The 14995-nt window shown below is 43.6% G+C and overlaps 1 protein-coding gene across 10 annotated transcripts in view; it reads left to right on the top strand.

The window, feature by feature from the left end:
- The window catches only part of LOC144509098 (carnitine O-palmitoyltransferase 1, liver isoform-like), a 304253-nt gene that overhangs the window by 94322 nt on the left and 194936 nt on the right, over window positions 1-14995 (top strand). For 9 of the 10 annotated variants that reach the window (XR_013500394.1, XR_013500395.1, XR_013500396.1 and 6 more), the window contains exons 13-14: window positions 2344-2460; window positions 7656-7820. Coding sequence is in view for 5 of the 10 variants with exons in the window: in XM_078237444.1 (XP_078093570.1) it covers window positions 2344-2460; window positions 7656-7820 (282 nt within the window). In the remaining 5 variants the exon portion in view is untranslated. Of the gene's footprint in view, window positions 1-726; window positions 896-2343; window positions 2461-7655; window positions 7821-14995 lie in introns of those variants that run through there. The other variant, XR_013500398.1, reaches the window with a different exon arrangement.

Genomic DNA, 14995 nt, shown 5'->3' on the forward strand with positions numbered 1-14995 from the left:
ATGATGGATTGGGCTACATTCGCGACCTTTTGTAGTTCCTTGTGGTCTCGGGCAGAACAGGAGCCACACCAAGCTGTGATACAACCAGAAAAAATGCTTTCTATGGGGCATCTGTAAAAGTTGGTGAGAGTTGTAGCTGACATGCCAAATTTCCTTAGTCTTCTGAGAAAGTAGAGGCATTGGTGGGCTTTCTTAACTATAGTGTCGGCGTGGGGGGACCAGGACAGGTTGTTGGTGATCTGGACACCTAGAAATTTGAGGCTCTCGCCCCTTTCTACTTCGTCCCCGTTGATGTAGACAGGGGCTTGTTCTCCTTTACGCTTCCTGAAGTCAATGACAATCTCCTTTGTTTTGTTGACATTGAGGGAGAGATTATTGTCACTGCACCAGATTAGAGTAATCAATTTTAAGTTACATTTAAAGAGTCTGTCTCAGTTAGATATGGTTAACAATTGCAATGTTGAAGCTCCTTTATCATTCTAATAACTTCATTGCCTTAATATCAGGGTTTGTTTCTGCATTGTATGGAGAGATTTGTTTCAAATTGTCTGACCTTAGAATACTGCAGCCACTTACAGATATCTGGCTAAAGCACATGCAAATATTCTTGGTCTTTCAGTCAGTTTGTTTTTCATAAGTTCAACTTAGTAATGTTCAACATTTCAGCCAAATTTTGCTCTTTCCTTGACTGAGTGAAGCAACAACTTTCCCTCTTTATCTCCACAGATGGTTCTTCCACACATCAGTGTCGAAACAGCAGTAACACATTGTCATTTCCATGTAAAGAACTTGGTGTGGATGTGCAGCAGTCCTTGCAGTGTAAAATCATTTTTTAAAAAGTTAGCTGACTACACAGTTTTTTTTTTAAATTGTTGAATAAATCTTTTTATCGATCACTTCTTTTTTCCTGTGTCGTCTTTCATTCACTGTGTTCTCATTTCATTTGCATTTTGCGTTGAAAGCATCTCCAGCTTGGTGGTGCAGCGTTACGCTTTGGTGGTTGATTTATTTTGGAATGATCTGTGCCACGTTGCCCTTCTTCCATCCTGTGTTCACCACCATTTGTTCTGCTTTGTACCATGTCAGAAATTAACAGGTGACTCTTATGTCAAAAATTTAACATCCAAACTGCATTGATGAACCGAAGTGTGCTCGGCCAGCATCATTTAGTAGACCAGAAGTTCAGTAACGATGGGGTTAGGTTGAGTTTCTATTTAATTTAGGGCCTTTTCCAAGGTTATAGCTTTGATTGTACAATCATACAATAAGAATATATTGAGAATATTTGTGTCAGGAAAAGAATAAGCATCATCATCTTGCAATTATATAATCTTTAAATGTAGGAAATGTCCCAGTGATACAGAAGAGGGAAGAACTTGCTGTTCTCATTGATGTGAGAATTAAAAGTTCATGCTTTTCTAACTAAGTTGACCCCAAGTTTCCAATCTTTCTTTAGTCACACTGCAGACAGACACATATGCGTTGAGCAGTACTGACTGATTATACTTCCCAGTTTGCTTTTGATAGCTGTCGAAGGTGGGTGTAGGACTGGAAAATTATTGGATAAGGAGATTAAATGATGTACGGTCACTCTGGCTGTTCAACTTTCTGTTCGTTGAGTGGCCTTGAGTTCCGTTTGTGGGAGCTTTAGAGCATTTTGGGAGGGTGACATTTGAGTATACAAGTAAGAAGGACATCTGTCTTGAGCATGAGATTGACGCGAAGGACTAAATTCCTCGTGGTTTTTTTGGTGCTGTTCTTCACAGAATAAGCAACCAATGTCTTTGAGAAGGAACCTCTGAATAGTGATCGGGACTGGACTCCTGACTGATTTTCTTCCATTTCCCTCCATGGCCCCAGAAGCTCACAGGTCATTTGCATCATCCCTACTGCTGCTCTTGTTCAGATCAGCCAACCTTACCTACCAGGGGCTGAACCTGACACCTTCTGATCTGTGTAGCTCAATTCTGTTGAGACCCAGTAAACCATCAGATTTTGAACATTTATATTTGCCAAATAAATAGTGTCAATTCAAACTGGTTGGTTCGGTCAAGAGTACAAACTTCGATCTACCAGAAAATTTACTAATGCCTGGGTAGTTCCTCCAGTAATATGGTGGTCTTGAGAAAATGCGTCTCAGTTGGGAGGGACAAGCTAAGGGTGAGATGTTAAGAATGTTTGTGTAAAATACATTTATGAACTGCACACTAAAGGTTTTAGTTTTCTTATACGTGTTCAAAGATTAGTTCTTGCTTTTCCAAATAATGCATTTTTCTCCTCATTTTTCTCTGATTTCTAGATACTTTATACCCTTCCTTATTCTGCATCTTTGTTGTTCCACAGTATGCATTGGCCACAGACTGCTTTCAACTGGGATATGATGATGAGGGTAACTGTAAAGGTGAAGTAGATACCACTCTACTACTACCACAGAGACTACAGTGGGACATCCCAAAGGAGGTGAGACATTCTTCTTCTGCCACATTTTGACAATTAAAACTCACCAGGGTTTCTTCAGCAGAGCCTCCCAAATCTTCACCATGCAAAAAAGGACAAGAACGCAACTACCTCCAACTTCCCCTTCCAAGCTGAACACAATCCTGACTTGGATATGTATCGCCTGCCACTCCTCCATCACTGCTGGGTTAAAACTCTTGAGATTTCCTACCTGACACTATTGTGGGAAGCACCTTTTACCATACGGACCCCTGAGGTTTAAGTAAAACACGCCAAACACGTGTTGATTATGAGGAGCGACTGAGCAGATTGGGTTTGTATTCGTTGGAATTTAGAATGCTGAGGGGGGATCTTATAGAGACCTATAAGATAATGAAGGGGCTGGATAGGGTAGAGATGGAGAGATTCTTTCCACTTAGAAAGGAAACTAGAACTAGAGGGCACAGCCTCAAAATAAAGGGGGCTCAGTTTAGGACAGAGTTGAGGAGGAACTTCTTCTCTCAGAGGGTGGTGAATCTCTGGAATTCCCTGCCCACTGAAGTGGTGGAGGCTACCTCGTTGAATATGTTTAAATCACGGATAGATGGATTCCTGATCGGTAAGGGAATTAGGGGTTATAGGGATCAGGCGGGTAAGTGGAACTGATCCACTTCAGATCAGCCATGATCTTATTGAATGGCGGGGCAGGCTCGAGGGGCTAGATGGCCTACTCCTGCTCCTATTTCTTATGTTCTTATGTTCTTATCACCTTCTCAAGCAGAACACAGGACGGGCAATAAATGCTAACCTTCTCAGTGACTTCCACAGAACAGGAATGGTTTAAGTAAAAAATGCTTTTAATTTTCTTTAAACTTTCTATGGAAATGTTTTTCTCCTTCCCTGAAATGGAGTTGCCGGCGTTGGACTGGGTGGGCACAATAAGAAGTCTCACAACATCAGGTTAAAGACCAACGGGTTTATTTGGTATCACGAGTTTTCGGAGCGCTGCTCCTTCATCACTCACCTGATAAAGGGAGCAGCGCTCCGAAAGCTCGTGATACCAAATAAACCTGTTGGACTTTAACCTGGTGTTGTGAGACTTCTTACTGTCCTTCCCTGAAGATCTGGCTTCTTTGTTTAGTTCCACTGGTGCAAAAGTGGAAGACACTGGATAAATAATCAAGTGGGATTCTGCTGATAAGCCTTACCTGGTTTCCCCATGTGTGAACATAAGAACTAGGAGCAGGAGTAGGCCATCTGGCCCCTCAAGCCTGCTCTGCCATTCAATAAGATCATGGTTGATCTTTTTGTGGACTCAGCTTCACTTACCCGCCCGCTCACCATAACCCTTAATTCCTTTACTGTTCAAAAATTTATCTATCCTTGCCTTAAAAACATTCAATGACATTCAATGACAAAACAACATTCCACAGATTCACAACCCTTTGGGTGAAGAAGTTCCTCCTCAACTCAGTCCTAAATCTGCTTCTGCTTAATTTGAGGCCGTGCCCCCTAGTTCTAGTTTCACCCGCCAGTGGAAACAATCTCCCTGCCTTTATCCTATCAACAGAGAATCACTAGTAAAAATCAGGATAGGGAATGCAGACAGATTTCTTTCCCTCAGGGTGTTAAGACCAATAACATCACCCCGGAAATTAGATCATCTAATTTAGACAGAACTGAGTAAACTATTGATGACTCAGTGATGCAACATGTGGTATGTTTACCCTCGAGCAATTCAGTGTGTTTAGAATAAATTCTCACTGTCTGTATAAGAAACTATTTGCTTGATGTGTCTGGCCACCAGTATTTTTTGAATGCCTATTATCTTTTAATCATAAAATTGTAGCAGTGGAGAAGGAGGCCATTTAGTCCACCCTGTCTGCACAGATTGCTGCATGAGCAACTCACTGAGTTCCATTTTCCCCTAATCGCCACAGTCCGGCGCTTTCGGGTCAATGCACCCTAACCAGCACGTCTTGTAGACTTTAGGAGGAAACCGGAGCACCCGGAGGAAACCCACGCAGACACGGGGAGAATGTGCAAATTCCACACAGACGGTGACCCAAGCCGGGAATCGAACCCGGGTCCTTGGCGCTGTGAAGCAGCAGTGCTAACCACTGTGCTACCGTGTTGAATGCTTTGATTGAACCTGCCTTCACCACACTCTTAGACAGTGCATTCCAGACCCTAAATACTGACTGCGTGAAAGGTTTTTCCTCATATCACTCAAGCATCTTTTACTGATTACTTTGTACTCTCTTGTTCTCCATCCTTTCATGAATAGGTACAGTTTCTCCCTATCTACTTTGTTCAGACCCCTCCTGATTTTGAATATCTCTACCAAATCTTTCAGCCTTCTTTCTACTAAGGCAAATAGTCCTAAGTTTTCCAATCTGTCCTCATAACTGAGGTTCCTCATCTCTGGAACCATTCTTGTGCATCTTTTGTGCGCTCTCTATAATGCTTCCACATCCTTTCTAAAGTGCAGTGCCCAGAACTGGATGCAATACTTTAGATGTGGCCAAATATAAGACCAAGATAGCATCCTTGCTCTTAAACTGTGTGCCCCTATGAGTAAAGCCCATGATACTGTATGCTTTATTAACTGCTCTTGCAACTTGTCTTGTGACCTTCAATGACAATTACACACACACCAAGGTCCCTCTGCTGGTGTACCCCCTAAGCGGGTAAGTGGAACTGAGTCCACGAAAAGATCAGCCATGATCTTATTGAATGGCGGAGCAGACTCGGGGGGGGGGGGGGGGGGGGGGGGGGGGCAGATGGCCTACTCCTGCTCTTATGCTGTCTTATGCTGTCTCTCCAAGTTCTTTCCACCAAAATAGCTTTCCACATAGCTTTAAACTGAGGGCTGATAGATATAGGACAGATGTCAGAGGTAGGTTCTTTACTCAGAGTAGTAAGGGTGTGGAATGCCCTGCCTGCAACAGTAGTGGACTCGCCAACATTAAGGGCATTTAAATGGGTCATTGGATAAACATATGGATGATATTGGAACAGTGTAGGTTAGATGGGCTTTAGATTGGTTTCACAAGTCGGCGCAACATCGAGTGCCGAAGGGCCTGTACTGCGCTGTAATGTTCTATGTTCTAAATGAATCACTTGACATTTCTCTGCATTGTACTTCATCTGCCTCCTGTCTGCCCATTCCACCAGCATATCTATGTCCTTTTGAAGTTCTACACTATCTTCCTCACAGTTCACAATGCTTCTGAGTTTTACATCATCCGCTGACTTTGAAACTATACCCTGTACACCAAGATCTAGGGCATTAATACATATCAGGAAAAGCAAAGATTCAAACACTGACCGTTGGAGAACTTCATTACAAACTTTCCTGCAGCCCAAGAAAGACCCATCAACCACGACTCGCTGTTTCCTGCCACTGAATCAATTCCATATTCATGTTGCTACTCTCCCTTTTATTCCATGAGCAATAGCTTTGCTCACAAGTGTGTTGTGCGGCATTGTATCAAGTCCATGTACACCACATCAGCAGCAATGTCCTCATTAACGCCCTCTGTTACCTCTTCAAAAATCGCCAGCAAGTTAGTTGAACATGATTTTGCCTTAGAAATCCACCTTGGTTTTCCTTAACCTGCATTTGTCCATGTGACTTAATTTTGTCCTGAATAATTGTCCCTAGAAGTTTCCGCACCACTGAAGTTAAACTGACTGGCCTGTAGTTTCTGGGCTTATTCTTGCACCTTTTGGACAAGGTTGTAATGTTTGTAATTCTCCGGTCGGTACCCAGAACAATCCCAGGTCTAAGGAAGACTGAAAAACAGTGGCCAATGCCTCCGCAGTTTACGCTCTCACTTCGCTCAGTATCCTTGGCTGCATTTCATCCAGTCCTGGTGCCTTATCAACTTTAAATACAGATAACTTATCCAAAAACTCCTCCTTTTCAATTTTAAACCCTTCGAGTGTCTGAATTACCTCCTTGTTTACCATGACCTGGCTAACATCGAACCCAAGTCGCTGGTGCTGTGAGGCAGCTGTGCTAACCCCTGTGCCACCGTGTCACCCTAAACGAAACCAAGCAAAAAGTTAATTTTCTTCTTCCTTATTAATCTTATCTTTATCTTCTCTCCTTCACAGTCGCTTAGTTATTAGTTATGAATTGCACATAATAAAGCCTCACGACAGTAATACAAACTGCATACTATAGCAAGCAGGTTTCTGAGATGCAGTGCTCTTCACTTCATACCCATGTGACTTGACCTCCAGCCAGAGCTATTGGGCAGCTTTCCTCAAGCTAACCACCCAGACCCCATTCAACAAAGGGAAGGCCACCACAATGTTGCCACTTCCCTGAGCCTGCAATGAAACATGTTTTTTAAAAATTCATTTGTGGGACATGGGTGTCGCTGGCTGGCTAGCATTTATTGCCCACCCTTAGTCACCCTTGAAGGGAAGTTGAGAATCAACCACATTGCTGTGGCTCTGGAGTCAAATGTAGGCCAGACCAGGTAAGGAAGGCAGATTTCCTTCCCTAAATTAGTGAACCAGATGAGTTTTTCTGACAATCGACAATGGTTTCATTAGTAGTTTCTTAATTCCAGATATTTTCTTATTGAATTCAAATTCCACTATTTGCCGTGACGGGATTCGAACCCGGGTCCCCAGAACATTAGCTGAATTTCTGGATTAATAGTCTAACGATAATACCACTAGGCCATTGCCTCCCCTGTGGTTACAGGTCTATCACTGCTAATGGCAGGAACAGTTTGAGTATGTGACTCGAGTGCCATACGTGAAAACATATCAGATGTATCAGAATCCCTACAGTGGAGAAGGAGCCCATTTGGCCCATCAAACCTGCACTGTCAACAATCCCACCCAGGCCCTATCCCCGTAATCCCATATATGTACCCTGCTAATCCCCCTGACACTACGGTGCAATTTAGCATGGTCAATCCACCTAACCCTTACATCTTTGGACTGTGGGAGGAAACTGGAGCACCCAGAGGAAACCCACGCAGACACGGGGAGAATGTGCAAACTCCACACAGTCACCCAAGGCCACAATTGAACCCTGGCCCCTGGCATTGTGAAGCAGCAGTGCTAACCACTATTAAATATTGACTTAATTAATTAAAGGTGGGATTAATATTTGATATGAGTGGATTTTTGAGCCCAATAAAACGCTATTGCTGGTTCTAAAATTGATTTCTTCCGCCTCTCCTCTCCCCCAGTGCCAAGAAGTCATCATGCATTCATTGAAGGTAGCACAGAAACTGGCTGACGATGTTGATTTCTATGCATTCCCGTTCACCAAGTTTGGCAAAGGTATGATTAAGAAGTGCCGGACCAGCCCTGACGCCTTCATCCAGATTGCACTGCAGCTCGCCAACTTCAGGGTAAGGACCAAGAAGAGGATGCCTGGCCAGCTGAGCAAGTGGCTCGCAGCTGGGATTCGGGTTGGAGTGAAGATGGGCAATTAAGAAAAAAAAAACATGAGGGGCGGGATTTTCCAGCCACGCTCGCCCCCCCCCCCCCCCTAGCAAGGCTGGAAAATCCCACCCGAGGTCAACAGACCTTTGCATGGTCTGTGTCCCGCCAGCTACGATTCCCGTGGCAGGCGGGATGGAAAAATTCCACCTGAGGGTTCAAGCTGGGTCATCAGTCGCTGGTCCGGTTCTGAGGGGAAACCCGTGTTCTGGTGTTTCACCGCTATGGCCGGGGAATGACTGCTGCTCTGTTTTTAAGACCATAAGACCATAAGACATAGGAGCGGAAGTAAGGCCATTCGGCCCATCGAGTCCACTCCACCATTCAATCATGGTTGATTTCAACTCCATTTACCCGCTCTCTCCCCATAGCCCTTAATTCCTCGAGAAATCAAGAATTTATCAATTTCTGTCTTGAAGACGCTCAACGTCTCGGCCTCCACAGCCCTCTGTGGCAATGAATTCCACAGACCCACCACTCTCTGGCTGAAGAAATTTCTCCTCATCTCTGTTCTAAAGTGACTCCCTTTTATTCTAAGGCTGTGCCCCCGCGTCCTAGTCTCCCCTGTTAATGGAAACAACTTCCCTACGTCCATCCTATCTAAGCCGTTCATTATCTTGTAAGTTTCTATCAGATCTCCCCTCAACCTCCTAAACTCCAATGAATATAATCCCACGATCCTCAGACGTTTCAGTTTCTCTAACCTTTTCCACAGAAAAATAATTGAGATAATTTTTATGTTATAGAGCGGAGGTTGATTTCCCTCTCTGAGAACTAACACCGAAACACCCAAAGAGGAGTACCTCGCCTTATAATCTGTAAAAAGTGTGTGTGAAGTGGTGTGACCCGCTCTTCAGCAACTTCTAGTGGTTAAATACAAAATAAATCCCTGACACTCTCTCAAATCAACACGTAACAATTTATCTAACTAACAGTGAGCAAATTAACTAAACTATTAAACCAAATAAATCCCTTCTAACTATTAACTATTTCCGAATAAATCAAGATTCTAATGGAATGCTGTCCCAATAAATACAATTCCCACTCATTAATAAAAATAGAATTTAGTCACTCTCTAAATTACAACCAGGTTTTGTGTCCTCCGGAATACTCTCGGCCTCCTCCGTTGATTCCTCTGTCTGGAACTTCTTCCTTCTTTGGTACCTTTGTTATTTAGATGGTGCTCTCTCTAAGACAAAGATGAAGCTATGAGAGCCAGCGATTCTCTCTTGACAGGTGGCAGTTGTTCTCTCTTTTTGTCCCACTGCCCCCCTCTTCTCTTATACCTGTGATGACAAATCAATATTTTCCACAATAGGATTGGTCCTAGGTTGTCAAAACCATCAGATTTAAATTTAATAGGTTCTTGGTATCTAAGTGCTTGATTCAAATTGATTGGCTAAATTCAAAAGCCTGTTGTCTTGGCGAAAACTGCTGCTTGGCCTTTCGATACTAATGTTTCAGTTTGGGCTCTCTGTTGTACTTGCATTTTTCTTTAACTCCCTAAGCACAGAAAAAGCACCACCTTTTAAAGGGGTCATGCAAATGCTTTCCCCCCTCACATTTTACAATTTTACCATTCTTACAAACGCCAAATTCTAACCTCGCAACGTATGTCGAACAAAACATGAAAAGATTTGCCAGGGTTTTCAGAACCAGTTCTCTTGCATTAGAGCTCGGCCAGTCAGATGGCTCGCCTCAACAAAGAGCAGTAAGAAAATGAAAATAATGTGCCGTACCAGCGTGTGAGGCTTCCTGCTCCAGGCATTACTCCATTGCTGCTCCAGAGGATGTCACTGTGAGATGCGTGACTGCCGCAGGGACTGGGGTAGATTGTGGCACGATTGTAATGTCACTGAACTAGTACTGCAGAGGCCCGGGCCCACACCCTGAAGACATGGGTTTGAATCCCACTCTGGTGTCATTGAAATTCAACTAATATAAATCTGGTCTGAGTGATAGTGATTGTGAAACTATCATCGATCAGTCATTGTTAAAAGAACAACCCATCCGGTTCACTAATGTCCTTCACGGAAGGATATCTGCCGTCCTTACATGTGACCTGGCCTACATGTGACTCCAGACCCACAGCAATGTGGTCGACTCTCAACTGGTCTCTGAAATGGTCCAGCAAGCCACTCCGTTTTTTTTATTCATTTAAGGGACATGGGTGTCGCTGGCTGTCCAGCATTTATTGTCCATCCCTAGTTGCCCGAGGACAGTTGAGAGTCAACCACATTGCTGTGGCACTGGAGTCACATGTAGGCCAGACCAGGTAAGGACGGCAGAGTTCCTTCCCTAAAGGACATTAGTGAACCAGATGGGTTTTTCTGATAATGGTTTCATGGCCATCAGTCGATTCTTAATTATAGATTTTTTTTTTATTGAATTCAAATTCCACCATCTGTCGTGGCGGGATTCGAATCCGGGTCCCCAGAGCATTAGCTGAGATTCCAGATTAATAGTCTAGCGATAATACTACTCGGCCGTCGCCTCCCTGTTCAATTAGGGATGGGCAACAAATGCCGACCTTGCTGACGACGCCCACATTCCAAGAAAGAAAAAAAAAATGGTTTATTTTGCTTGATTGTTTATGGTTAATGGTTACTAGTCAAAATTGCTATTACACATCCCTTAAGACTTGAACGTGTTGCAGGGACTGATCAGATCTACCATAGCTCCAGTCCTCAATCTCAACACAACATCAGCTTGAGTGAGAGAAAATAGGGGCTGAACATGGGCAGAAAAATGTTCCCCTAACATTGCTTTTGGGTGGTTCCGTACATGGTGCCTTCTTCCATTGGCCTAAAATCTGCACCGCTCACTGTTCCCCAGTGAGAGTTTCCACTTCTCTTGAGCGTTCCACCTTGTTGCTTACAGTTTATAGCAAACTGAAGTCCCTCTGTGCAAATGGGTTAGATTGGATAGATATTGGACAATCAAATATCCTGTCAATTTAATTGGCTTGTCCGGCATAGTTTTTCCCAGTTGACTAAAGCGCGTCAGCTCAGTTGCACTGGACAGCAAACCTCGAGGACGTATCATGAGTAAACAGTCCTTTTCAGGGCAAGCAAATGACAAGACAGCTATGCTTTTCAGATCATATGTTGACAACAGTAACTACCTTCTATACTTCTGAAAGGCAATACAGTGAGAAATCAAGTTGGGCATAAACAAACAAATACGTTTGTGGGCAAGGGGCTAAAGCACAAATAAAAATCTTACACTCAACACAAAGTGTGTCCCAGGTATGACCAGAAATATTGATCCATCACCTGTACCAGAAGCCATCCCAATGTATACAATAATAGGCAACAAGTTTGCGTAACAGGTTGAATCGTAATGGAGTGTATTTGGCTTATACGTAGAGTCATAGAGGTTACAGCATGGAAACAGGCCCTTCAGCCCAACTTGTCCATGCCGCCCCTTTTTAAAACCCCTAAGCTAGTCCCAATTGCCCACATTTGGCCCATATCCCTCTGTACCCATCGTACCCATGTAATTGTCTAAATGCTTTTTAAAAGAAAAAATTGTACCCGCCTCTACTACTACCTCTGGCAGCTCGTTCCAGACACTCACCACCCTCTGTGTGAAAAAATTGCTCCACTGGACCCTTTTGTATCTCTCCCCTCTCACCTTAAACCAATGCCCTCTAGTTTTAGATTCCCCTACCTTTGGGAAAAGATATTGACTATCTAGCTGATCTATGCCCCTCATTATTTTATAGACCTATACAAGATCACCCCTAAGCCTCCTACGCTCCAGAGAAAAAAGTCACAGTCTATCCAGCTTCTCCTTATAACTCAAACCATTAAGTCCCGGTAGCATCCTAGTAAATCTTTTCTGTACTCTTTCTAGTTTAATAATACCCTTTCTATAATAGGGTGACCAGAACTGTACATAGTATTCCAAGTGTAGCCTTACCAATGTCTTGTACAACTTCAACAAGACGTCCCAATTCCTGTATTCAATTTTCCAACCAATGAAACCAAGCATGCCGAATGCCTTCTTCACCACTCTGTCCACCTGTGACTCCACTTTCAAGGAGCTATGAACCTGTACTCCTAGATCTCTTTGTCCTATACTCTCCCCAACGCCCTACCATTAACTGAAACTACCCTGGTTCGATCGACCAAAATGCATCACCTCGCATTTATCTAAATTAAACTCCATCTGCCAATCGTCAGCCCACTGGCCCAATTGATCAAGATCCCGTTGCAATCCGAGATAAGCTCCTTCACTGTCCACCATGCCACCAATCTTGGTGTCATCTGCAAACTTACTAAATTCTCATCCAAATCATTAATATAAATGACAAATAACAGTGGACCCAACACTGATCCCTGAGGCACACCACTGGTCACAGGCTTCCAGTTTGAAAAATAACCCTCTACATCCACCCTCCATCTTCTGTCATCAAGTCAATTTTGTATCCATTTGGTTATCTCACCTAGATCCTGTGTGATTTAACCTCATGCAACAACCTACCATGTGTTACCTTGTCAAAGGCCTTGCTAAAGTCCATGTAGACAACTGAGGAGGAGAATTTAGCGTGGCCAAAGCAGGTCTTTAGGACTGTGGGAGGAAACCGGAGCACCCAGAGGAAACCCACGCAGACACGGGGAGAACGTGCAGACTCTGCACAGGCAGTGACCCAAGCCGGGATTTGAACCCTGGTCCTTGGAGCTGTGAAGCAGCAGTGCTAACCCACTGTGCCCTCATTCTGCCCTATGTCCTCCCCTGATCTGACCTTTATGTGACTTTGTTCAAGAATCACATAAAATCGGAATGCAGGTGCAGCACATAATAAAAAAGCAAATGGAGTGTTTGCATTTATTGCAAAAGGACTGGAGTATAAAAGTAGAGAAGTGTTGCTGCAATTGTATCGGGTGTTGGTGAGACCACATCTGGAGTGTTGTGTCCAGTTCTGGTCTCCTTTCTTGAGGAAGGATGTGGTGGCACTGGAGGCAGTTCAGAGGTGGTTCACCCGATTGACTTCACAGATGTAGGAGGAGAGATTAAACAGTTTGGGCTTGTACTCGCTGGAGTTTAGAAGGATGAGAGGGGATCTGATCGAGATATATAAAATTTTAAAAGGGATTGATAAAGTAAGCGTAGACTGAATGTTTCCCCTTGTGGGGCAATCTAGGACAAGAGGTCACAGGTATAGGTTGAAAGGCGGTAGATTTAAAACGGCGATGAGGGTGGTGAATTTGTGAAACTCGCTGCCCATAGCACGGTGGAGTCTGAATCATTAGACGGTGACAAGAAGAAGATAGATATATCAAAAAACAAACAGGTTAAAGGGATATGGGGAACAGGTAGGGAGGTGGATTTGAGACCAGGGAATTTGTAAGGGGAGGAACTTGGCAACAAAGCCTAGATATCGAATCTACCAGAAACATCATAGATCCGTTTAGTTAGTGATGTTTAATAAATGGGTGCCGCTGTGTGCATGCAATTCGAACCTGATTGAGAAATCTAATAACTGTAGATCATGTTGAATCAGCCAAAACAAGCCTGGGCATCTTGCTTGCAAATCTCTAACAATGTGGGATGTACTCAACCAGCTATTTGCCTAACTGCTATTTCCAGTTTGTCTTGGATCAGGACACCATAAGAATGAACAGCTGTCTAGACGGCTAAATTGCTCTGTTTTAGATATGCATGAAACTACTTTCTATCTGCACTACTCGATTAGATTTCAGCTTGCAACTCACTCCCAGGTAGCAGTTGTTATTTCAAGCAAGAAATACATCTGCGTCTTTAAGATGGTATTATCCATTTGAACCCCTTGATTACAGTCTGCACCCACTCCATAAGATCCTAACCTGTAAGTCACTGTTGGATATGTCCATTGTCCTATATGTAAACCATAGGTTTTTAAACTGGAGACCCCAGATCCTAAGAGTGTGCAAGGTCATCAGACACCTGTCTGTGTCGTCAGATTTTTGTTTTCATTGACTTAATGGTGGGTTATCACTGTTGCAGTATTTTGGTGGCACAGTGGTTAGCACTGATGTGTCACAGCACAGTAAGAAATGCCTCCAATGCCAGCACATCCTTCCTCAAGAAAGGAGACCAAACTGGACACAACACTCCAGATGTGGTCTCACCAACACTCTAAACAATTGCAGCAACACTTCTCTACTTTTATACTCCAGTCCTTTTGCAATAAATGCCAACATTCCATTTGCTTATGCGATTCTTGCTGTGCTTACCCCAGTCCAACGCCGGTATCTCCACACCATGGCCTCACAGCGCCAGGGACCCGGGTTCGATTTCCGGTTTGGGTCACTGTCTGTGTGGAGTCTGCACATTCTCCACGTGTCTGCGTGGGTTTCCTCCGGGTGCTCCGGTTTCCTCCCACAGTCCAAAGACGTGCTGGTTATGTGCATTGGCCCTGATAAATTCTCCCTCAGTGTACCCAAACAGTCGCCGGAATGTGGCGACTAGGGGATTTTCACAGTAACTTCATTGCAGTGTGAATGTAAGTCTACTTGTGACTAAATAAATAAAGTTTAAACTTTAATAATGTTTCCAGCAATTATAGCACTCCTTTCCTTTCGCTATCTCTCTATTGGCTATCTATTATTTTACAGAGAAACAATTAGAGGGTCACGGTTAGTTTTCAGCTTGTAACTTCCTCTTGGATATCTGTACATGTACCAACCAACTCGAGAACAGCTTCTTCCCTGTTGTCATCAGACTTTTGAATGGACTTAGCATATATTAAGCTGATCTTTCTCTACCCCTTATATGTAACTGCAACACTATATTGTGCACCCAAAGAGAGAAAATGCTGGAAAATCTCAGCAGGTCTGGCAGCATCTGTAAGGGGAGAAAAGACCTGACGTTTCGAGTCCAGATGACCCTTTGTCAAAGCTAAAAGTCCTAGAAAGTGGGAGATATTTATACTGCAGGGTGTGGGAATGAAAGATGAGTCATAGCCACAAAAACAAGCGGAAAGGCTAATAGCAGCTCTTTAGCCTTTCCCCTTGTTTCTGTGGCTATGACTCATCTTTCATTCCCACACCCTGCAGTATAAATATCTCCCACTTTCTGTGCCTTTTAGCTTTGACAA

The sequence above is a fragment of the Mustelus asterias genome, chromosome 21, assembly GCF_964213995.1.
Source record: "Mustelus asterias chromosome 21, sMusAst1.hap1.1, whole genome shotgun sequence".
Lineage (NCBI taxonomy): Eukaryota > Metazoa > Chordata > Chondrichthyes > Carcharhiniformes > Triakidae > Mustelus > Mustelus asterias.